The sequence below is a fragment of the Equus quagga genome, chromosome 8 (assembly GCF_021613505.1).
Source record: "Equus quagga isolate Etosha38 chromosome 8, UCLA_HA_Equagga_1.0, whole genome shotgun sequence".
Lineage (NCBI taxonomy): Eukaryota > Metazoa > Chordata > Mammalia > Perissodactyla > Equidae > Equus > Equus quagga.
The window spans coordinates 117,912,569-117,937,953 of NC_060274.1; the positions used below are offsets into that span (position 1 = coordinate 117,912,569).

Here is a 25,385-nt window from a genome sequence, read left to right on the forward strand (position 1 = left end):
CTGTCTATTCTTCTTCCTTCCCTTCTCATTTCCTGGAAATCACTGATAGGAAACTGAAACTAAGCCACCTCCTTCCAAGCATGGTTGAGGCAACCTTGCCCAGAAGCCATCCCAGGGAAGGGCAGGGGAGGGCAGGACATACCTTGTGGAATTTCCAAAATGAGTCACCTGGCTATTTATTCTATTTATTTGGACTGAAAGTACCCAAGAAGTACGTAAGTTTATGTTCTAGATCCTACAAGGGAAAATCAGACTGCTATCTACAGCTCTGCATAACTGCACAGCACATGGGTTTACTCCTCAGTCTATCTGGTCCCCATCAGCCCATGGCGACTTAGGCCCCTGCAAGCCATAGAGTCAAGTGCCCTCTAGACTCACACCCAGCAAATACTGCTGGGCTCCGTGACCAGGAATTCAAATCCGAACATGTCTCTGCAACATCCTCATCCTGCTTAGACTAAATTACAACAGGATCCACGGGGGCCAGTCAGCTGTCCTCCATCCTCTCACTGTGTGTGTCACAGACCCTTGGGGTGGGCATTTGGAAAAGCAAAGCTCATGCCCATATGCTTCAGGAAGATAAGGAATGTAGCACATTCCATTAACAAATATTTGTTGAATAATTTGGGGGGTACAGAAATGAAGGAGGCACCCTCAAGGAGATTAGGAGAGATAAGATATGTACACAAATCATTTTAAATAAGCACAAAGTTCTACAGGCTATGAGGAAGGAGAATTACCTGGTTTGATGAAACTCAGGCAGGATTCACGAACTGCACCTTGGAAAACAAATACAATTTCCACAAGAGAAGACACAGAGGTGATACTGAGGTGCATCAAACTGTCTCATTTTTCTACAAGGATGTGGGAAGGTAAATCTGGAGAGGTACACTGGGTTTGGACATGCAGCACCTTAAACAACAAGCTGACAAGCTTGGGCTTGTTCCAGTGGGTGTGAACTCACAGAAGACCCTCAATAGGGTGAGAGTCATGATCCAATAAGTGTCTCCAGAAGCTGAGTCTCCAGTTGCCCGCAGGATGGAACAAAGGGAGAGAAATAAGAGATAGAGAACCAGTGTTCTAGTTCAGATGGGAGTAACGAAGGCCTGAACAAAGGCAGTAAGAATGGGATAGAAAAGGAAACAGGTGTGTACAATGTTACAGGCATGATTACACAGAGCCTGAACTTTCACTGGATGTGAGGAAATGAAAGGAGGAAAGACATCAAAAGGACGCTTGGAAACTAGAAATCACCAGAGATAGATGTACTTTTTCAATTAGAAAAAACGATTTTAAGCCCAGGTGACTGAGAAAATGATAGTGCCATTAATAGGCTTATGGACATGAGGAGGAGGAAGACATGTGGGTGATGGTTCTCTCTCTCGTGAGGAGTGAGAGGCCATGCAGATGCCCAAAACACAGTCGAAAATACTTATGAGAGGGATCAGAGTGGAGAGAGAAATCTGGGAGTCATCCATATGGTGACAGTGGGAACTGTGGGACACAGCAAAGAAAAGCATTCTGAAGGTGGAATTAACTAAATAAAGACCTAGTTAGAGAATGGAAGAACCAAAAACAAAGGTGAAAAGCACAAAGAATGAGTACTGAGTCCAAACCCATATGCTTGTGCTAAGAGATTTGCATGTACTCTTCTGTGAATTACTTTTCCAATTTTACAGATGAGAAAACTGAATCTCAGGTTAGTCCACCAAACAACTCAGATGCTCACATCAGAAACCCAAGAGTCATTCTCTCCAAATCCATTTCCTTCACCTTTCAGTCAAGATACCTTCGAATCCTCCTGGACTCTATTCCCTTCTTCCAACCTACTTTAGGCCCTCAATTCTTCCCTGCCTAGGCAAAACTCCTATCTCCAGGTCCCCCCCATCACCGACCCATCTGCTCCCCTGCCACCAGTGTTCTCACACACAAATCCAGTTCTCACAAAGCCTTCAGAAGCTTGCGAGGCCCTTGGTAAGATGGCTCCACCAACTCTCTAGGATCACCTCAGGCCCCTCACTCGCAAGCACCCCACACTCCAGCCCCACAGACCTACCCGTGCTTCACAGAATCAGCCCCCTTCCCACTTCTGCACATGTTCCCTCTCTTCCAGGACTATTTCTTATCATTCAAGAGCAATTTAGACATTGTATCCTCAGGTTGTTCTGATCTTTCCAGGGGCCTGTTTTCTGTGCTCCTCACTGCCCTGGCCATACCCCCACCACAGCACCTGTCACACGACAATATTCAATCCATGTGACAGTCTCTCTCACGGTATTAGCAGCAGTTTGGGAGCAAGGATTTTCTTTCACACACTGGTGTCTAAGACTCAACATTTCCTGATAGAATTAATAAGGCAATCAATTCAAACCCAAATCTGGTTCTAAGGTTCACACCCTTCCCACTATACTGTAAAGTCAGAGAGTACAAAGAGAAACAGGATAGTGTAGGATGACAAAACAGCAAGAGGCCATCCACGAAAAACCCACAGCTAATATCATAACTTAATGGTGAAAGAGTGGATGCTTTCCTCCAAAGATCAGGAGCAGGACAAGGATGATCACGCTCGCCACTTCTATTCAAGACTGTCCTGGAGGTTCTAACCAAGGAAATTAGGTAAGAAAAAGAAATTAAAGGCATCCAGATCAGAAAGGAAGAAGTAAAACTCTGTATTCCCAGGTGACATGATCCTGAATGTAAAAAATCCTAAGGAATCCACAAAAGAATTATTAGAACGAAAAACAAGTTCAGCTAGGTTGCAGGATACAAGATCAATACACAAACATCAATTGTATCTCTATATACTAGAAACTAACCATATGAGATGAAATGAAGCAAACAATTCCATTTAGAATACCGTCAAAAAGAAAAAATACTTAGGAATAAATGTAACAAAAAAAGCACAAGACTTGTACACTGAGAAATATGAAACATCATTGAAAGAAATTAAAGAAGAACTACATAAATGGAAAGACATCCCATATTCACAGACTGGAAGATTTAATGTCATTAAGATGGCAATACTCCCCAAATTGATCTAGAATCAACACAGTCCCTTTCAAAATTCCAGCGGCCATTTTTTTTTTTTTGGCAGAAATTGACAAACTAATTCTAAAATTCATGTGGAAATGCAAGGGACCCAGAATCACCAAACCAATTTTGAAAAAGAAGAACAAAGTTGGAGAACTGACTTCCTGATTTCAATACTTACTACAAAGCTACAATAATCAAGCTGTGTAGTATTGGCATAAGGACAGACATACAGATCTATACAGATCACATGGACATACAGATCAATGAACTAGAATTGAGAGTTCAGAAGTAAACTCTTCCCTTTATGGTCAATTGATCTTTAATAAGGGCACCAAGACAAGTCAATGGGGAAAGAACAGTCTTTTCAACAAATGATGCTGGGACAACTGGATATCCACATGAAAAGAATAAACTTAGACTCCTACCTAATACCGTAAACAAAAATTAACTAAAAATGGATCATACACCTAAAAGTAAGAGCTAAAACAATAAAACTCTTAGAAGAAAACTTACGAGTAAATCTTGATGACTTGGGTTAGGCAAAGATATCTTATATATGATGCCAGAATCAAAAGCAAGAAAAGAAAAAATAGGTAAATTGGACTTCATCAAAATAAAAACATTTGTGTTTCGAAGGACACCAGCAAAAAAGTGAAAAGACAATCCATCGAATAGAAGAAAATATTTTTAAATCATGTATCTGATAATGGACTTGTATCCAGAACATATAAAGAACTCTTACAACTCAACAATAAAAAGATCAATAACCCAATTCAATTCTAAAATGGGCAAAGGAGACATTTCTCCAGGAAATATACAAATGGCCAATAAGCACATGAAAAAATGTTCAACATCATTAGTCACTAGAGAACTGCAAATCAAAACCACAACATGACACCACTTCAAATCTGTTACGAGGACTAAAATAAAAAAAAACAGACAATAACAAATGTCAGTGAGGATGTGGAGAAATTGGAACTTCCACAGATTGCTGGTGACATTGTAAAATGGTGCAGCCACTTTGGAAAACAGTTTGGCAGTTCTATATGTTAAATATAGTTACCATACAACTCAGCAATTCCACACCTAGGAATACACCCAATAGACCTGAAAACACGTATCCACACAAAACTTGTACACAAATGCTTATAGCAGCATTATTCATAATAGCCAAAAAGTGAGAATAATCCAAATGTCCATCAACTGGTGAATGAATACACAAAATGTGGGATAGGCACACAATTCAGTCATAAAAAGGAGTGAAGAACTGATACATGCCACAACATAAATGAGCCTTTGTCTCAACTGTTCCTGTGGGATTTTAATTTATGGAGGGGACTGAGTGATGACATGGAGAGGTCAATGCCTTGAAATACTTGAAAGCAGATTTTTTTTTTTTAAAGATTTTATTTTTTTCCTTTTTCTCCCCAAAGGCCCCCGGTACATAGTTGTATATTCTTCATTGTGAGTCCTTCTAGTTGTAGTATGTGGGACGCCATCTCAGTGTGGTTTGATGAGCAGTGCCATGTCTGCGCCCAGGACTTGAACCAATGAAACACTGGGCCGCCTGCAGCAGAGCACGCGAACTTAATCACTCAGCCACGGGGCCAGCCCCTTGAAAGCAGATTTTTATTACTTATAGTTTCTGAGAGGAGGGCACACCACACCACACAGGGCCACATAGGGAAGCTCCATTTTGGGTCAGGAGGCAGGAGCGGGGGAAATCCCGAACCCAGACCTGAGCCTTTACTGTGTTTTCTGTGGGAGAGGCAAGGCAGGACAGGGTAAACAGTTTAGGATTGACTAATCTGAATAGTTCTGGCAGGCTTTAGGAAGGGGCTGTCTCTAACTGTCTGGTACCTGGCCCTGAGTTGATTTAAGGCAGAGGAAATATTGGTTTAGTGTGTGTAAGTTTGATAAAGGGGATGGTTGGTTCCCGTGTGAGCTCTGGACTAGTTCGTTTGGATACAAAAAGTGTGCTCCAGGGCGAGCCCTTTGCCATGCAAAGAACTAGCTAGCCCTGGGGGAAGTCCCTGCCCAGTCAGTGAGGCCACCAATACCAGAGCATCAAGAATACAGAAGATAAGAGCCAGCCCTGATGGCCTAGTGATTAAAGTTCAGCACACTCACCTTCGGTGGCTGGTTTCAGTTCCCAGGCATGGAACCACATCACTCATCTGTCAGCAGCCATGCTGTGGCGGTGGCTCTCATAGAACTAGAAGGACTTACAATTAGAATATACACCTATGTACTGGGACTTTGGGGAGGGGAAGAAAAAAAGAGAGGGGAAGATTGGAAACAGCTGTTAGCTCAGCGTGAATCCTTCCCAGCAAAAAAAAAAAAGAATACAGAAAATATGAAAACATAGTTAATACAGTTGGCCCTCTGATGAATAGACACCAAATAGACACAAAATCTAAGAAAACCCAATTAGAACAGCTTCGAAAACATTATGTTAAGCGAAAGAAGCCCATCACAAAAGACCACATATTATGAGATTCCATTTCTATGAAATGTCCAGAATAGGCAAATCCACAAGTACAGAATGTAAATCAGTAGTTGTTGCCAGGAGCAGGGGAGAGAGAAGAATGGAGAGTGACTGCTAATGGGTATGGGGTTTCCTTCGGGGGTGATGAAAATGTTCTGAATTTAGATAGTAGTGATGGATGCACACCTCTGTGAATATTCCTAAAACCACTGTACAGCTTACATGGGTCACTTGAGTGGTATGTGTAAATTATATACAACAAGGTTGTTATTAAAAAAAAAAGACAAGGGAAGAGAGGTAGGTATTCAGTACCATCACAAACAAGATGTCAATGAAGAGACAGGTCCCCACTGCTTACTCTCAGATCTCTGGGCTCTTAGATGTTCTAGCTAGACATGAGGATTCATGCAAGATCTCAGAATTAATCCAGCAAACAAGAGAGTCACTTTCGATATCTGAGCAGGAGAAAAATACCATAAACATACTGTTTCACAAGATTCTTCTACGAGTGTGCAGGGCAGACTGGAGCAGGTCAAGAGTGCAAGGAGAAACACCAAAAAGAAGGCTGCTGTGAATAGTTCAGATAGAGGAAGGCAGCTTGCATATCAAAATGGAAAATTTTGAGAGATTCCAATTGAGAAATTGGAAAAGCAAGCAAGAAAGAATCAGTAACACCTGGAGGCTGACTACAAGGACAGAAGAAAAGATGTGTCAAAAATTATCCCTAAGGCTGTGAGCCTAGGGGGACGGAAAGATGGTGTTGCCAGTGACGATTGAAGACAAACCAGAAAGTGTGAGAACTATGGCAGTCGAGGACTCACAGTCCAGAATAAGAGCGAGCTATTTAATGAATAAGAATCAAAACATGCCTTGATGCCTGAGGTTACTCAAAAATGTGTCAAGTAGCTTATTAACCAAAGACCACTAGGAAAGTTATATGGGTAGTGGGTTTGCAGAGACTGGGGTGAAAAAATGAGCTATATTAAATTGGGCTGCCAGCAGGACATCCTAGCGACCTCCAGGCAATATAAGATTGGAAAGTGAGTAACAAATTGGGACTGGAGGTGAATATTTGGTAGTCATCTGTAGGTTTTAGAAAAATATGAAAACCTGACTTTTCTAAAGGAAGTACTGGAACTAGAACCGAGAAAATTAAACATTAACTAAGTTCTACCTTCCACTTACCAGGCACCATATGAGGGATTTTCAAAATGATTAGAAGGTAGTCCTGACTTTCTTGAGTTTTATAGATGGGTGAAGACAGGGCTGAAAATAGAGTATGAACAAGAGTCTCTGGAACACAGAAGATGAAACAATTTTGTCTAGAGAGCTTTCTCGGGATTGAGGATTAGAAGGACAGGGGAAATCAAATTGGAGAGAAAGGTAGAGTTCAAAGAAGGAGAAGGTGGTCACAACATCAACAGTCAAGAGCTGAGACTGTCACACTTGATCAGAAGCAGCAGCTGGGGGAATAGTTTCAATAAAAATCTAAGATTGGAAGCCTAAAAAGCTGAAAGGGAGAGATGGGCGCTGTCTTCACATACACCAAGAGAAAATACACATCTGCGTTGCTTCAGAAGGAAGAATCAGGACCAACAGAAGAAATTAGGCGGGATTTTCACTCAGTGGAAGAATTCTCTAACAATCAGAGCTATCCAGCGACGGGATGGCTTGCAAGGGAGAGCGTGCCCTGTGGCTGGAAGAAAACATTTCCGAAGGCAGGTCTGTGACGGGCTGTGAGGGATGACACGAGGACATCCACACCCTGAGGAGGAGAACAGACTCTCTTCAGCTCTAACCTCCAGCATTCAAAGCTGAAGTCCAGATTGGGGAAGGACTCGGTGGTGGAAAAATCTTTGCCTGAGTAGACATCCGGGTTTGCACAGGTGGACCATCCATCTGGAGAATTCACTCACTGAATATTCCTAGCAGAAGGGATGGTAGCAGTAAGGCATGGAGGGGACAGCTGAGGGTCTCACCTGAGAGGCCTGGGGAGTTCAAAGACTGAAAAAAAAAGGATGGAGAGAAGTTAATCAAAGAGAGTGAAGTTAAGGCATCAGTTCCTCTGAGAGACAGAGAATCATGCAAACTCCAGACAATCTTGATCCTTCAGAAAAACAGGCGGTGACAGGAGGCTGCAGGGGTGGGGAGGAGGGGGTAAGGGCAGGGGTACCGAGAACTTCAGAGAATAACTAGCCAGGAGGTTTTCAAAACAAACAGATAGAAAGCGATAATGAAATACAGTGGCGCTTTCTGGTGCTGGAAAGCACAGCAGGCAGGGTCCCTGGGACTCTGTCTCCCCCTGCTGAGGCGGGAGGCGCGAGCGGCCCGAGACACCGAAAAGGGCTTCATAGTGAACAGTTCTTTCAGGGGGTGGAAGAGGGAAGCGTAAATGTTCACATCAAAATCTCCTTAGCGAGTAGAACCACCCCGACCCTGCAGCATTAAATGAGCAGGTGAAAGGCTGCCTGGGCGGCATCAAAGCCAAACAGCAGGTGGACGTGGACGGGGGCTGGCACTGGTCATTCCTACGGGCCACCCTTCCAAGCCCTTTCTCTAAAAGGTTCTTCTTTTAACTAACCCATCCCTTTATCCAGAGGCCGTTTCAAGAGCATCTAAGTGACTGCACAGACGAGAGGTGGCGGATGTCGTGGGCCGAGAAGGGGGTGGCTTTGGTCTCGTTTTAACTTAATTAGGGAACTTTCCTTCAGTCATGACACAGGCTTGTTTCTCAAAAGTTCTGTTAAGTGACAATCTGGGTGATTACGCAGCACTTACATTCCCTCTGAGCTTGTTCACAGAATCATCTTGTGTGTAAACCCAGCCAGTAGTGCAGACGACGATGCACGACTGTGGGGCATTTGGGGCAGGGTCTGCTGCTTCACTGCCCATCTGCATCTTTAGCATTTTCATTCCAGGAGAAAAGGGCGAGTCAGGCATGCTCTTCATTAACTACTATGTTTTAGTGGAAATCAACTGCAACACTGTTAGGTTCCTGAAACCTTCTATGGTGGGTCTAGGAAAACAAACAAAATGCTACATAAATAGGCAAATGCACATGCGCACACACAATCTAGGGCTGTGGTATCCTGATGTCACTCTTCAGGACAGGATAGTAACTATCAAACAAGGTGAAGGCCTTTGAAGCCCGCAGATGAAAGGTTTTACCTACATACAATTATCCCATTAAAATCCACAACATTCCCATCAAACAGGGTGGCCCTTTTATCAGTATTCCACTGGTGACAGAGGTACACAATGACAACCTCCTTGTGATAAAGGAGATTTAAAATAGTTCCAAATGATTCTGCTACTTCTTATCTAATTTCTGAAAGGGGAAAAAGGCATTTCTTTAATCAGAGGACAATAGCAGGCAGTAAAAAGCTGACTAACAGCATTTTCGAAGAAAGACCCTCATTCAAAGTTAATAAGCATTCATTAGAAAGAACGGTAAGAGCAGGGACCACGGGCAGGAGGAAAGAGGCAGACCTGGCTGAGGTGGGCACACGAAATCATCACACTGACCACCCAGGGCCCGAAGGAGGGAAGAGATTACCAGGCAAGAGTTTGTCAGGCGCCAGAATCCTCCTCCAAAGAGGACGGGTGTTTTTCAAAAGGCAAACCGGGAACAGAAGGCACTGCGGAGAGAAGCCAAGGTGCGGGCGGCCGCGGGGCGCTCAGTGGAGCAGCAGGTGCAGGGCTGGCGGCAGTGTGAACACAAAGCCTCCCATGTGGGACAGGCCAGCTCGCCCCCCGACTCCGGCTCTTGGAAAAGATGAGCGCAGTGGCACAATTTATATCTTGGAAGTAAGCCTGGGAGAAGATTAAGTTAACTGAGAAGAAGCCGCGTGGCATAATGGAAAAAACACTGGAGTCACATTAAAAGACCTTGGCTTTTATTTAGTCCTGCTTCTGGGACCTTGCGCTAACCACTGAGCTCTCTGAGACTCAGTTCTCACATCTAAGGAACAGAACCCCATGTCCCGCCTACCTCCCAAAGATGTGGTGTGGATAAAGGCGAGTAGGGAATGGGCGGGCACTTTTTAAAGTTGTGTACACATATGAAGTATCACAGCAGTGATGGTGAAAGATCACACCACTGGGTGCTCAGGGACAGAATTCTTTTTCAAGTTTTAGACTTGAGATATAAGTATATGTGTGTGTGTATGACTATGTGTAACACAGTTACATAGAACATATACATCATTACCCCCAACTGCATATAACACACACATATATACAACCATTTAAGTGACTTGTATTATCCATGTTCACATATATAAATATCGGTATTTCATATTTAATCTGAAATGAACGAGGTCACCAGAAATGCTCAGGGCATTTAAGGAAAAGCAAAAGGAAGATGACGCTGAATCTAAAAGCACAAGAAGCCACATGGGAAGGTATATCTCTGTCTTGATTAAACGGCTGCTGTGTCCTTGGACATGGAGTTGACTCTCTGACACTCCCAGTTTAATTGAGGAAATGACAACTTAACCAGAAGCAACCAGAGAACAAAATAAGGCAGTGAAATCAATCAGCCTGGGGCAGACTGTGTGGTCGACTGATAACGAAGTTTAAAGACGGGAAAGAGCATTAGGAGCGAGTGATCAGGAAAGGCTCCATGGAGGTGGGACATCAGGGGCCAAGAGGGGTGAACAGAATAGGGACGGTGGCAGAAGGAAGAGGAATAAAGCCAAAAGTGAACAACATGGGATTTGTACTGGAGCAAAAAGCTCACTGTTCACTGTTGCTTAGCTCTCTGGAAGAGCTGACAGGTCTCGGAAGAAGCTGAGGAGGAGAGAACGCACTCTATGCCAGACAGCCTGATAACCCGGACATCTACTGCAGTGTCGCATGCAGACCAAGGGGAAAGGCCATTTGCAGAATCATAGAGCCACAGGCCGCTCTGCCCACTCTCCACTCTCATTCTCCTTCCACCTTTTCCAACATGATCAACAGTTACTCAACACCAACCATGCAAGGAACGAGGCACTGGAGGAAAAGAAGCCACAATCTCTTGGAGAATCAGACATAAAAGCAGCTAAGCACAAACAAATAACATTGAGGTTGCTACCAAAGGCGAGATGCAGCAAGGCTGGCAGGGAAGGGTTTCTCGCACTAGAGGGTGCTTGGCCAAGCCTTGAAGGAAAATTAAGATTCAGAAAGTTGAGAGTTAAAGAAGGGCATTACACGCAAGAAGTGCATCAAGACCAGAAGGCACGCACCACTACTGAAGTGTACACTTCAAGCGGTTAAGAGGATAAATGTTACGTCATGTGCATTTCATCACAGTTAGGAAATTTTTTAATTAAAAAACCCAAGTACTTCCTAAAAGAAAAAAGAAGATATGATTACACACTGCCATTTAACAAGTTGACCAGTCTGATTTCGTAGAAGATTCGTGTAGAGAGGCAATGGGAGATTCAGTAAAGAAACAGACTGAACCTGGATTGTGGAAAACCTCATGCCAGGTGGCAACTGAGTCTCTCAACCAAGGTTTCTAACTCTGTGGTCTAAAGATGGGCTTCAAGTTTTGGCCCATGAACACCCTGTAAAAAATTTTGAATGTTTGTTCATATGTGCGTTTTGATCTAGGGAGAGGGTAAATGGGTTTCAGATTCTCCAAAGGGCTTATGACTTAGAAAATTTAAAAACCACTCAGGTAGGCAATTGGCAGAGTGGTCTGCATGGGGACGTGACAGGGGGTTGAGGTTCTACGTTGAGCCCATGTCCCTCCCTCGAGACTTGCTCTTAACTCTACACCAGATAGCATTTTTTTTTCTTTCCTCCTCTCCCCAAAGCACCATAGCACATAGTTGTATATTTTAGTTTTGGGTCCCTCCAGTTGTGCTATGTGGGATGCCACCTCAACATGGCTTGATGAGTGGTGCTAGGTCCGCGCCCAGGATCCGAACCAGCGAAACCCTGGGCCACCGAAGCAGAGTGCGCGGACTTAAGCACTCGGCCACGGGGTGGCCCCAACACCAGACAGTATTTAACCAACAGATGCCATATTCCTTATTGTTTATTGTATGCCATTGCTTATTGTAAGGCCATATGCCTTAGTGTTTCATATTCACTAAGTATTTAACAGTGCTATTGGTAGATTACAAAAACAGCTCATCAGAGAAAGCTGGTGACACTTCTTTTGGGAAGGAAACTAGCAGAGGGAAAGCAGTGCAGAGAAACAGTAAAGGGGTAGGAAATGAGAAGATTCAATAAATTAAAATGTCATAGAAGCCAAAGAAAAGTCCCAGGGAAGATGAAGTGGTTACCAGTGTCAAGTACCACAGGATTAAGAAAGACAAGGAGGGGCTGGCTCCGCGGCCGAGTGGTTAAGTTCGCACGCTCCGCCGTGGCGGCCCAGGGTTCGGATCCTAGGCGCGGCCATGGCACCGCTCATCAGGCCACACTGAGGAGGCGTCCCATATCCCACAACTAGAGGACCTGAAAGTAAGATATACAACTGTGTACAGGGGGATTTGGGGAAATAAAGCAGAAAAAAGAAAAAGATTGGCAACAGTTGTCAGCCCAGGTGCCAATCTTTAAAAAAAAAAAAAAAAGAAAGAAAGAAAGACAAGGAATGAGAAAAAAAGCTCTCCAAATTCAACGACCTTCAGATGCCCAGTTTCTGTCGGGTGATGAAATAAGAGGTCGGAGGTTAAAGATGTCCAAACAGGGACACTTGGAGAGCAGAGGGGTTGCTATTGAGAATTATGTCAGAACAACAGCCATAAACCAGGACTGTGCTGGGCAAAGAGATATACAGTTAGTTACCTGGGTAAGGAAGAAGTTAGTAGGACAGCCAGGAAGGCAGCAGATACCATCTGATAACTCAAAGGGTTTGGTTGTGAAACGGAGAATAGGACATGAGTCAGAAGACCTAGTGGAGACAAGAAAAGGCTTCATCAGTTACTTATTTGGGAGGCAAGACTTCTGGAGGCTTTAAAGAAGGGAAGGAGTGAATGAACGAGAGCACCCCACATCCTCCAGCCCACCGAACATCACGACGGGCACAAGGGCCCTCGGACATTTCCTCACGAATGCTGACTGTGGGACTCCATCCTCCAGGAAGCAGGAACAGGCAAGTAGGAGAGGGGAGGGGCCTCTCTTCCTTTCAAACTATACGGAAGGAGAAAAGAAACCACCATATGACAAGAAGAGGCAGAGCACTTTATTTCAACCCAGCGAGCATCAGAGATCAAGCTGCAGAGAAGAGTGCATTTCCAAGTTATCTTCACTATGGCCTTTCCCTCAAAGGAAAAAAATTAACAAGGTGCATAACTCTCAGGAGTTCTTTAAAGCTAATTCCTATGTAGATTGCCAGAACTAGAACAATAAGGAATATACCCACAGTGCAATATATTATTTCATTCAGCGCTGAGCACTTATTTATAATCTCATTTCAGGTACGGCTTGGGGGCTACAGAGAGGTCAGGGGAACACACACCCAGCTAAGTTTAAACTAGGTAAGCGAACAAGGGTTGGTGTCTGGACACAAAGGTGCGAGCACACTGATTGTGTTGGGGGAGAGGAAACTCTCTCAGCCAAATGTCAGAAAGAGGTTAAATAATAAAAATGGGGTTCATCTACAGACAATTCTTAAATTACAACCAGGCAATGCATCCAAACTGAGCACAATCTTACACAAAGGCAAGGGAAGGGCTTCACAGAACATAACAGAAATGGGGCCACCATCACCTAGAGGGGGAGATGCTGTACAATGTGCCACCACTGTATGGTCAGCGATTGGTCACTAGGGACACTCAGTAGAAGGAAAACATAAGGCATGAATGGTATTCGAAAATGTGGAAGTCAGGGTATATACTTAAATAACCAGATGGACAGATACTTACTATAAAAGTCAGTTTATTTTCCATCCCTGTGTTTCATATTTCCCTTTTTGTCAGTAATGAGCAATCAAATGACTGGAAATCTGCTTGATTAAATAACATTAACCAGTTCATAAACATACCACATTTCAGAGTATAAAGCAAGAGGTTGAAAAATATTCCCTAACCCAATGCAAATTAGGCAGCCCTCAAAATTGCACATTTTCCCCCTGGTTCCCTTACATAATTTAAAATATATATACAGAATGACCTTAAAATATTGATAATTGGTATAGAATTCACAGCCTTGAAGACATACACTCTACAAACTTCTAAAGAATAGACACCTAGATACTCCTCAGGTCCTAGTAATCCATTAATGTGATTCAATGTCACACACTTAACGCTCACTAGGACAAAAGGTCTTTCTCTTTTCCCTAATTCTAGTCTTCTGCTGAGGTAACTCAAGGAACCCGGTTGTGACAGAGATCAATTCTCTGAAAATAGGGCTAAGGAGATTACCTTCCTAGTGGATTCTAAAATTCCCAGACAGCCAACCTGGGGTTGGGTACACAACTTTGGTTGTGAGTTACACACTGGAATGTTCACGACAACTAATGTACCACATGGTCCTTGAAAGGAAGACTAAATACTCCTGGGAGTCAAAGCTAATTCTGAATGAAGATGGAGGAGAACAAGTTGACAATAATTTGAAGACACTTCTGCTTCTGGAGCTGAGGGACTTTAGATCAGATACAGACTGACCGAGACAATCAGCATGTAGTGTGGTTTTTCCCACCACAGTCAACAAAGGGATTCTTTGTCCACGGCAGGCTTATGCTTGATCCAGCCTGAGCACTTCATCAGGATCCGATGCTTCAAAGATGAGCCACTCTGCAAACTCATGACCAAGGCAAAATGCAATGATCCTCCTATTCATGAAGCACCTCACCGACACAAACCACGCACAACTGCCTGTGGTCACGCAGCTTTCCAGGCGGGAGGACAAGGGTCCAAGTTCAATACAGTCTTTAAAGTTAAAGGGAGGAACCTCCGCAGGCCAAACAAAGATGCTGGCAGATTCAGAGGCCATTCAGTACATTCATGAAACAACAACAGTAAAAATCATCGACAATAATTCCTGTAGTATAGAAAAACAGCCCAGCCTTCACCCCGGTCAGCGTCTCAGGCGGCTGACACTGTTGAAAGAGGCTTAACAATCTGAGGTTATGGTGGAGTTCTTAAGACAACCCCAAAATAGGGTGAATTAAAAGAAACAATAGTCCCGATGTGTCTCCTATTATTCTTGTTCTTTTGTGGGCACCGGTCACTCACTCAATATGCGAGCTTGTCGTCTTTGTGTAAGAGAGCTTATTTCCCTCACTATTAATGGTGAAATAAATAGAATTGTACAACTTGTCTGTGAAGAGAAAAAAACATTAAATATGCAATAACAATTTAATTAATTCTATTAGAGAATTATGTTTTGAACACAATAATTAATTTGGACAATTATGTTCATTTTGACTTCATACAAAGATAACTCTTAATCTTTAAGGAATTAGAAAACCATTTTGAAAATTACAGTTAATACCACAAAATACTTAATGCTACATTACAGTCTCCAAAAAAAGAATTAAGGTACATGAATTAAATAATTTGCTATAGGTAGTGTAGAAAATTGATACTGGAGTTCAGATTAAAAACTGTTCTAATAAATCCAGTTTTCTTTCTATTGCAATTTCTAGTATGATCATACCAGCAGGTTCACCAGGAGATATTTCCCTCTACTTAGCACGGATGTCAGAACTGGAACACAGAGTTACATGGCCCAGTTTTCAGAAGCTGGAAGGTGGTGAGGCAGCAGAAAGCTGTCCTTCGTGCTGGCAGAGTACACGGTCTTGAGGCAGCTCAGGGAATTTCAGGTGCTGAACTATCCCCAGGGCTCCTCGGACAAGGTGGAGGACAGTGTCTGGACTTGGGACCATGAGGCTGCCTCCAATTAGGATGCCCTAGATTTAGGGACAGGATACAGAACGCATCCCCTGGTGGATGAAGCCGTCACCAGACTCTCTCAAGTAGACCTGTCTTGAGCACCGTCTCACCAATAATGTGGCAGAGTATGTCACAGGCTTATTCAACAGAGCAATGTTTTAAAAGCACGAGGCCTTCTTCTGTATTGGCTACTTCCCAGAAAGTACAAAATTCCAGCCAAGTATGTCTAAGGCACAATAGGTATTTTCTCACGAGACTCAAGGTACATTTTAGAACCTGCACACCACAGTGTTAATTATAGCAATGCTTCTTTTTTAACCCTGTGTGGCTTGGCATACACTGTAATTTCCTTCAGAATTCGCCAATTATATTTAGCAGACAGAGAGTACCCCGGACGAGTACACTGATTAATGGTCGGTGATACTTTAAATAAGTCTCTCGTCATTTTTCTCTGGAATTATAAATGACAATACTCATTAGACTCGGGTCAAGGGCAAACCAAGGGCCCTTTCCCTCCTTGAAAAAAGAATGTGTGCTTTAGACTAATAAAATGTTACTTTTCACAAAAGGGTCTTTAAAAGCAATCAGCAATTTTGCTGGTTTAAGAAGTGATTAAGTAAATGCTCCGAACTAAATTAATAAGAAAAACTACTAGTTTAAAAAAAAAAGGCAACACTTACCATGAGAATGAAAAAGTAGAAAACCCACATCCATCCTAGGTTATCCTGGATCAAAGACACCAAATACTAGAAGGGGAAAAAAGAAATTACAATATAATCCTTTACAAATTAATACAACGAAGTAGCTAAAAAGTGGATTAAACATGGCTCTTCTCAAAAAGAGAAGGGAGTTAGGGTTTTTGTGATGTTGTGCAGTTTACGAAGCTCTTTCACATACACGTCCCTGTTCAAGCTTCATTAATGGCCTTCGTTCTGTAAGCTGGCAGAGGCCAAGTGCAGGAACTGCATAGCAGAAGACACGAGTTGAGAAGGTTGATTTTTATTCACTTTGCTATTAAGAAAGGAAGATGAACATCAAGTCACTTCCATTTAATCATTCTTTCTTACAACGAAAGGTACTATAATTGATGTTTTCAAAAACAGTTTGTCTTTTAGGTATACTCCTCATTTTTCAATTATGCTATCTGCTCATAGGATGACTATCAGACTTTAACGTTCTACAGCATATTCTTCTACTTTACTTTCAGTTACTAAAAAGGATCTAATAGCAATTAACCCATTTTCTTTTTTTATTACAGTAAAATATATATAACATAAAATTTGCCATTCTAACCATTTTTCAGTGTAAAACTCAGTGGCATCAAACATATTCACAATGTTGCACAACCATCACCACTATTTCCAAAATTTTTCATCGCCCCAAACAGAAACCGTGCACCTACTGAGCAAGAACTCCCCATCGCCCCCACTCCCCAGCCCCCAGTAACCTTCCTGCTTTCTGTCTCTATAAATCTGCCTATTCTAGATATTTCATGTTAAGTGGAATCGCACAATATTTGTCCTATTCTGTCCGTCTTATTTCGTTTAGCATAACGTTTTTAAGGTTCATCTATGTTGTACTATGCATCAGAACTTCATTCCATTATATGGCTGAATAACATTCCATTGTATAGACAGATATTTTGTTTATCAATTCATTTATTGATGGACATGAGCTGTCTCCACATTTTGGCTATTATGAATAATTGGCGCATACCTGAGTCCCTGTTTTCAATTCTTTGGGGTCTACACTAGGAATGGAATTGCTGGGCCACAGGATAATGCTAGATTTAACTTTTTGAGAGATCACCATAGTGTTTTCCACAACACAGCTGCACCATTTTACATTCCCACCAGCAGTGTATGAGAATTCCAATTTCTCCCCATCCTCACCAATACTTGTTATTTTCTGTTTGTTTGTTTTTTATTATAGCTATCCTAATAGGTATGAAGTGGTATCTCACTGTGGTTTTGATTTGCATTTCCCTAAAGACTAAGGATGTTGAGCATCTTTTTATATGCTTATTGGCCAACTGCATGTATTTGTCATGATAATTTGTCCCCATGTTTTCTTCTAAGAATTTTTTTTTTTTTTAAGATTGGCACCTGAGCTAACATGTGTTGCCAATCCTTTTTTTTTTGCCTTCCTCTTCTCCCCAAAGCCCCCCAGTACATAATTACATATTCTAGTTGTAGCTCCTTCTGGTTCTGCTATGTGGGACGCTGCCTCAGCATGGCCTGATGAGCGGTGCCATGTCCACGCCCAGGATCTGAACCGGCGAAACCCTGGGCTGCCAAAGCAGAGTGCCCAGACTCAACCACTCGGCCACGGAGCCAGCCTCTCTAAGAGTTTTACAGTTTTAGCTCTTTAATGTTAGGTATTTGATCCATTTTGAGTTAATTTTTACATACAGTGTAAGGAAAGGGTCCAAATTCATTCTTTTACATGTGCACATCCAGTTTTCCCAGCACCATTTGGTGAAGAAACTGTTCTTTCCCCATTGAATGATCTCAGCACCTTTGTCAAAAATCAACTGACCACAGATCTGAGAGTTTAACCTATGCTCTTTGATCACGTTACTAGTGAAATTTATAAGTGGCAGAAATTAAAGCAGAACAATTGAGTTATTTAGCCTAGACCACATCATGCAAAGCACAAAAGCAAAGGTCCAGTCACTCACTAAAGGGAGCACAGGGGCCCTCCACACTCTCCTCGGGGGGCCCTCCGACTGCTCCTCTGCTTTCTTTTAAACAGTTTCATTGATACATAATTTACATAACAGAAATTATATGTTGTACACATTTGAAGTGCACAATTCAATGGTTTTTAGTATACTCACAGAGTTGTGCTATCACCATAATCTAATTCTAGACCATTTCGTCACCCCCGAAAGAAATATTGTACCCAGTGGTAATTCCAACTCACCCAATCCTAGGCAACGACTAACCTAATTCCTTTCCCTACAGATTTGCCTATTCTGGATATCTCATATGAATGAAATCATATACAATATGTGGTCTTTTGTGACTGGCTTTTTTCACTTAGCATAACATTTTTGAGGTTCACCTACTCTGTAGCATCTATCAATCCTTCCTCAATTGCCAAATAATACTCCATTATATGAATATACCACATTTTATTTACCCATTCATCAGTGGATGGACATTTGTATTGTTTCTACTTTTTTAGCTGTTATGAATAATCCAGTGATGAACACTTGTGCACAGGTGTTTATGTGGACATTTGTTCTCAATGCTCTTGAGTAGATACTGCAATTTAATCTTACTGAGCCCCTGCTACATGTCAAAAGCATATTAAACACGGGGAACACAAAGATGAAGGAAAGCAAGAGTTCCTGTTCTCAAGGAACGCAGGGTCTGGTACAGTGGCCAGATCAACAGTCAGTACATGTGATACACTGTGGCAAATGTTCTATTAGAGGTATGCACCAACTGCTATGGAAACCAAGAGGAAAAAACAATTTTTTTTCTTGGGAAGTCAAGGAAAGGTGAAGGGAACAAAATTATTCAGGGTGAGTTAGGCTGAGGACAAGATTGATAGGGTTTTTAATGTTAAGTCGTGGAATTTGGGGTTTCACAGCTCAAGCAATGAGAAATCATTCAAAAATCAAGATAGAAGGGGAATGAGTAAAGCTAACAACGAATTACTCCTCATCCTGCTTCCCAAACCATGAAAGCCAGTCTAACGCTAACCCAAGTTCACGGTTAGGGATCCGAACACTGGCAAGTGACACATCCTGAATAAAAGTAAAATCCTTGAAATGCTAATTAGAATCCACTCATTTGATTAATGAAGAAAACATTAGCAAGGAAGAATAACTGAAAAAACAGTAGTCTCAGAATTACAGTCACCCCTACACCTAACACAGAGATATCTGAACTGGTGGCCAATAGCATCTTTTGGTTTCTACTCTAGAGCAAGATCAAGTAAGCAAATTTCTCCTACCTTTGCTAAGTTTTTTTCCCTTTGGTCTCGTAATCAAATATCCTAAGCGTATCAATCATAGCAATCATTCATTCTACAACCACTCAACAAATATCTGAAGGCCTACTGTGTGCCAGACACCATTCTCGGTACTGGGACCACAGCAGAACACAAACACACAAAATACCGCCCTCACGAGGCTTAGAGTGGGAGACAGACATTAACAAATAAGCACATACGGCTGCATAGTGGTAAGTACTGAGATGGTTTCTTTTCCTCCACACCTGCTCTCTGATTAACCACTAGCAATCAGACATCAGTGATCCACCCCCTTCAAGAAGGCAAAACAGCGATCTTCAAGGCCATTAATGACCTAAAAGTCAAAACTATAGGCCTTTTTTCTTCCATTCTCCTTCTCCTGACCTCCCTACATCTATGATCTTACTGACTGACACCTCCTCAAATTCTGGCTTCCTGTTTCTTTGCCCAGTGGGCATCCCTTGAGGTTTTTGCCTATATTCTCTTCCCCCATTAAACATCTCATCACTTCCATAGTTTCAGCTATTTTATCCATGCAGATGATTCTCAAATCCACATTTCTGCAAAATTAGCACTCAGTGACCTGGAACACTCAATGACCTAGGAAGTGGTACACACTAGGAGAGGCGTGACTCATGACCACCTAGAGAAGATATATCTTTCTGAGACAAGAATGAATTTAAGTAAAAAAAGTCAATTTGAATAGTTCTGACTATCTACAGTAGGTCAATCTTAGCCGAGAAGACGTCAAACTTTAGAGTGCATTAGAATCACCAGGACGGCTTGTTGAAATACAGATCCCCAGGCTCTAACTCAGCAAGTCTGTTGTAAGCGTAGCGTTCTGCATTTTAATGAACACCCCAGATGATTCTGCTACACGACGTTTATGAACTGCCCTTTGAGACACAGTTGTAGGACGCAGAGGAAGCAACTCCAAGCAGCTACGGAGTCCATGGCAATTCCTAGTGGGGATGCAGGTAAAGAACGTGTGTATGTGAGTGAGTGAGTGGCAGGGAGAGAGGAGGTAGGGTTTGCATGTCGGGGGGAATAAGGAGAAGGATGGGTCTCATGGCCTCCTTGGAGGGCCAAGTGTGGCTGGGAAGAAGGGCGAGGCAGGATAGGACTGAAGGATCTGTCTTATGAGGTGTTTTCAGCTTATTTCCAGACAGGAAGAAACTGGAAGTAAAAGTGGAAAGAAGGAACCAGAAATGTAAAGGGACCTTCATATTAAGTCATATCAGCTAGACCTCAGAGGAGACTAGAAACTGAAGGCTTTCAGTGTACAGTATACTACAGCACAAGAGTGCCACCTACTGTGGCCCAGCGGGCAGGTGGAAATTCTTCCACTGTTGAAGGACTGCTTACCACACACTGTCAACCCCTCTCACCTGGCCCACGGCAGCTCCGATGCTCCCAGTTCCATCAACAATTCCCGTGACGGTCGCCAAAGCCTCACTGCTCCCTTGGATCAGCTCCTGGCGACCCAGGTCCGCAGAAATAGCAGAGCTAATCATATTAGAGGGTCCGCCAATAAAAAATCCTGAAGTCATAAACGGAATAGACTCTCATTAAAACACTATTCGTAACACCACTAGGAATCTATTGAACAAGGCAATGTCTTACCCCAGTATTTTAATTATGTTGGAGAGAAACAGAAAAAGGGAAAAATAACCAGTAAAAACGGAAACGCTCCCAGATAGTATCATCTTCAAACCAGTTAGCATCTACTCTTCTGAAATCCCTTCCTGAATTATGTGACACTCTAGTATATTTTATAGAAACCAAAGATACAGAAAATACAGTGAACACACAGCCTTTCTAATCCTGTGAAGGGTACATTCCTTGAGAACTAATTGTACCAGCTTGTCAAATTCTATTATGGTAGAGGTGCATCACAGAGCATTTAACTACCCAAATTCAACCAAACATATGGAAAAAAAAGAGAGAGAGAAGAGAAATGCTATTTCAATGGTGCGGGCGGTTCTATCTGCCACAGCTCTCGGTGGGGCTGTCTGAGGCCTGAGCAGGAGGTGGCCCATGGGCATCTGTCCACAGGGTTGGAATCAGTTCCACGTGCCTCATGTAGCATGGGCAGCTCTCAATATTCTAAAAATGATCTAAAGCTTAAAAATAAGGCATTTTTCTATGATATTGTCTCTCTGGAACTCCACTGTTTCATCTGGGGTACAAGTGAAGAAATACGGGCCAATTCCAGCATAGGAGGAAAAAATAGCTAAGTGGACTTTGTGAAAGCTGGTGAATTGGTTTCCAACGTGGTGTCTTCCTAGGCCACTTCCAGAAGTAATATGCAAAGCTGGGGCAGCAATCAAAAATTTCAGGATATCTCTGTCAGAAGGGACTGCATCTGTAAGAGCAGGACTGCGGAGGTCACAGAACAGCAGAGAAACAGAAACCAGAGGAGGCATCTTTCCTTTTACCACTTGAGTTCTCTATAATTAAGGTCTTAGTATTACTCAGACTGAAGGAGACATCAGTTTCCTTTTTATTTCTAAAGGAATAGTACCGTGAAATGGAGCCATATGCCGTACCTGTCACAGCCATCAGAAGTGCATTAATGGACTTATTGTTTGGAGAACCTGGGAGGAAAGATAGAAAGAGCACGCTGACTTTAAAAGCACATTACGTGTGCCCTCATTGAACAGCACACAAAGATCTGGATCTCGGCAACCTCGCAGATCGCCCAGAGACAACAAAGGGACACAACTCTTTCATCGCCTCTTCCAACTTTTATTTGTAATGTCTGCCTCTTGCTTGTACCCAAGCTAATGAGACTTCTAAAAGCCACAGAAAAAACTCTACTCCCATCTCAACAGCTTCTTAAGGGACATATACCGAACCTACTAATTACCATCTTTCTTCTTTTGAAACCTTTTCCCTTTTATTGTTTTATTGGGTCTAATGCTGTCCCTCTGGAGCCTACCCTCAAACAAAGCATACACACTCCCAAGCAAGCTTTTAAACAAACCAACAAAGCAGAAGGGATGCCAGTTTCCTCCCCTACACAAATAAAACTATGTGATGATACTTTTACCGGACATTTACAGGACAATACGAAGGTCCCATATCATGCCTTTGTAGCTGGTCTAAGGATCTCCCCAGGGCTGATCACTGACTGAAGGCAAATGCATTAGTCCTAAGAGATCACAGACACAATTTAATCACAAGGGGAGAAATACTCACGACTATATCCAACGAGGGACCCAACCGCTAGAAGCAGACTCAGAGCTAAAACTGGCGCTCTCTTCTGTAACACATCAGAGATGAAGCCTTGCAAAGTTCCACCTTCAAACACAAAGAGCGCATCACAATCAAAATTGTTTCCATTTTACCTCAGTTACCTGCAACCTGCTCACCACACCCCTCAGCCGCTATCAGGATCCCAACACGCTCCATCCCAAAAGACGGCTGACTCCTAAAAAGTGTCCTCCATATTTTCCTCTGAGGAGGATTACCTGACCGCTAATCGCCATGATGGCTGACTGGGACAGGACACCACCAATTAGACACCAAAATAGGGAAAAAGGAAAAATAGTCTAAACCATCCACTTGTCCATTGCTGTTCTCCCTTCTCAAACCAGCCATGAAGGCTTTTGTGACTTTTCTGCTTTTTATTTTAAAAGATGATTAATTAAGGACAGTGCCTCACAGACTATTAGTAGCGACCAATAAATATTCACTAAAATTAAATGCAGCAATTACGGTTTGACAGTAACTAACAGGTCCGGAAGTTTAAAAAAGGTGATGTGAATTCTTTGAGCAACACAGTCCCATTTAGACACAGTCCCATTTTGAGTTCTAGGGGCTGTGGGTCATCTGGTTCATCCCCCTCAGACAGCAGAATATAGACGTACGGTCTGGTCTAAAGGTGGCAACCTCACCTTCGGCTCCAAATCCAAGAGTAAGGGCGGGGCAGACAAGTTCAAATACAGTGACAATATATCACCTAAGGACACATGACATGCTTTCATGTACTCAGGCAGTTTAGTGTTACCACAATTCTCCAGGTAACATTACAGAAAGGATATTAAGGTTTTTTTATAGCCATATAAGTAACAGTCACTAAAATGCATTCTGTCTTATGTAAAAGTTTCTTACTTCCTTGTTTATACCTTACTTCCTTGTTTATAGTTCCAGCTATAGCAAAAAGTCACTATTAAAATCTGCTGTGGTCAATGAAGCAATTGCAAAAAACAAAAATTCATCCCTATCATTCCTATCTCTCTGATCTGACGACCTACACACTAAGCTAATCTTTTCCCTTCTTCAGTCAGGGGTGGTGGGAAAGGCGGGATGCATATAACAGGAACACAGCCACATTGTAACTTGGATCTTTGACATACAATTCGCGTCAGGGCTGAGACATACAGAAAAGGTTACATTTAAAAAGATCACAGAGGGAAACATCCCTGTGCTTCCCAAGACAAAAGAACTGATCCATCAACAAAGAGCCGAGAATAAAGAGCCCTATAAATCACAGGACTGCCGCAGGCTAGGTCTTCCTTTCTATGGACTTTTTTTTTTTTTAAGAGTTTGGCTGTGGGGCCGGCCCCTGGCCAAGTGGTTAAGTTTGTGCACTCTGCTTCCAGGCCCAGTGTTTTGCCGGTTCAGATCCTGGGTGCAGACATGGCACCGCTCATCAGGCCATGCTTAGGTAACTATGTACCAGAGGACTTTGGGGAGAAAAAGGAAAAATAAAATCTTCGGAAAAAAAAAAAAAGTTTGGCTGTTTACTGGTAGGACAGTTTAGGAAAAATGGCTGTGGAATAATAATAAAACTTTAAATGCTGCCAGATTTCATAACACAGTAAAAGAGTACTAGTGACCAGCTCTTTATTATAGAAAAAGATGCATCACCAGTATTACCTATAATTCCTCCAACATCGTACCAAATGGACAGCTTGTCAGCTTCAGCTTCCTTCCATCCAAAGTTGTTACTCAGATAAAAGGGCAACCAGAAGAAGAAGGAGTAATTCACCAACTTCAAGCAGGCATAGGCCAGTGAATACTACAAGAAAAGCATTCAACTCTCAATAAGGAGCAAATAGCACAGCAGGGCCACAGTTTTCGACGTAATTAAAAGTGAAACAAAAGAGAGGAGTTTGGGATGAACAGTACCTGATTGTAAAATTACACATTTCTACAAATTCCCATTCGCCTGACTTTACCTAGTCTCCCTCTTCTCTTTATCCCCATTAGCTTCTAGAAAGGCATGCACAGCAGGCTTTTGGAATGAAAAACACATATGACTATTTGTCAAGTGTCCCCAGTTTCCTCTCCTTTCAGTTCTCTGGTAGAAGCAAACCAGTGTTTTGAACCTATAAGGCAGGGCACATGCTCATATTTATTTAGACAAAGATATAAAGTATTCATGCCACTAACTAGCATTAAACAGAAGTAAATAAATCCAGTGACTGTCACAGCTTTTATCGCAAGGAGCCAAGCTTCTTTGGTTCTACTTCCTGCAAAGTTACCATAATGAACCACAGAGAGCAATGTGACTAAACTGTAGTTTAGCACCAACATTAAAACTACTTTCACATTATAGTTTCCAAAAGCTTTATATTCCCACATCCAGTGGAAAAGCAGAGAGTAACTCTGGTGAGTCAAAAATGAAAGAACACGATTGCCATGGGCCTTGAGGCTCCACTTTGAGGAATAAAAGTTGCAGCTGCCTTAAGATGGCAGTGGGGCTAAGACTCCTATATTCAACACGTTATTACCAGGAAATCCTGACATTTAGCATCAAAGGAAGAGGGGGGAGGAACAGAGAGACTGACTTCAAAGGGGGTCTGGCTGGTATATTCTCCCCTGGAGCCTATCCCCTAGGTATCACTTGTTTTAAAACAGCGTTCCTGGCAGGGCAACAGCCAACCCCTAGAGAGCCAGGTCCCCATCACGAGTGCGTTTTGTCCAGACAGCCGGCTACAGGACAAAGGAATTAAGTTAACTAGATTTCCATTACATCCCTGCCCACATCAGGGAACAGCTTGGGAAACACAAACGAACAGAAAAAAAGAGTCCCATGGTCA

At 42.6% G+C, this 25,385-nt stretch overlaps 1 protein-coding gene across 5 annotated transcripts in view; it reads right to left on the bottom strand.

Annotated features, from left to right (window-relative positions):
- Positions 1-12,736: 12,736 nt before the first annotated feature.
- SLC37A3 (solute carrier family 37 member 3) overlaps positions 12,737-25,385 on the bottom strand; it is a 41,564-nt gene continuing 28,915 nt past the window's right edge. For 4 of the 5 annotated variants that reach the window (XM_046669875.1, XM_046669874.1, XM_046669873.1 and 1 more), the window contains exons 10-15: positions 24,220-24,361; positions 22,537-22,638; positions 21,885-21,932; positions 20,724-20,875; positions 16,032-16,097; positions 12,738-14,776 (exon numbers count right to left, since the gene is read on the bottom strand). In XM_046669875.1, the coding sequence (XP_046525831.1) occupies positions 14,684-14,776; positions 16,032-16,097; positions 20,724-20,875; positions 21,885-21,932; positions 22,537-22,638; positions 24,220-24,361 (603 nt within the window). In that variant the 3' untranslated portion in view covers positions 12,738-14,683. Of the gene's footprint in view, positions 14,777-16,031; positions 16,098-20,723; positions 20,876-21,884; positions 21,933-22,536; positions 22,639-24,219; positions 24,362-25,385 lie in introns of all 5 variants that reach the window. The other variant, XM_046669877.1, reaches the window with a different exon arrangement.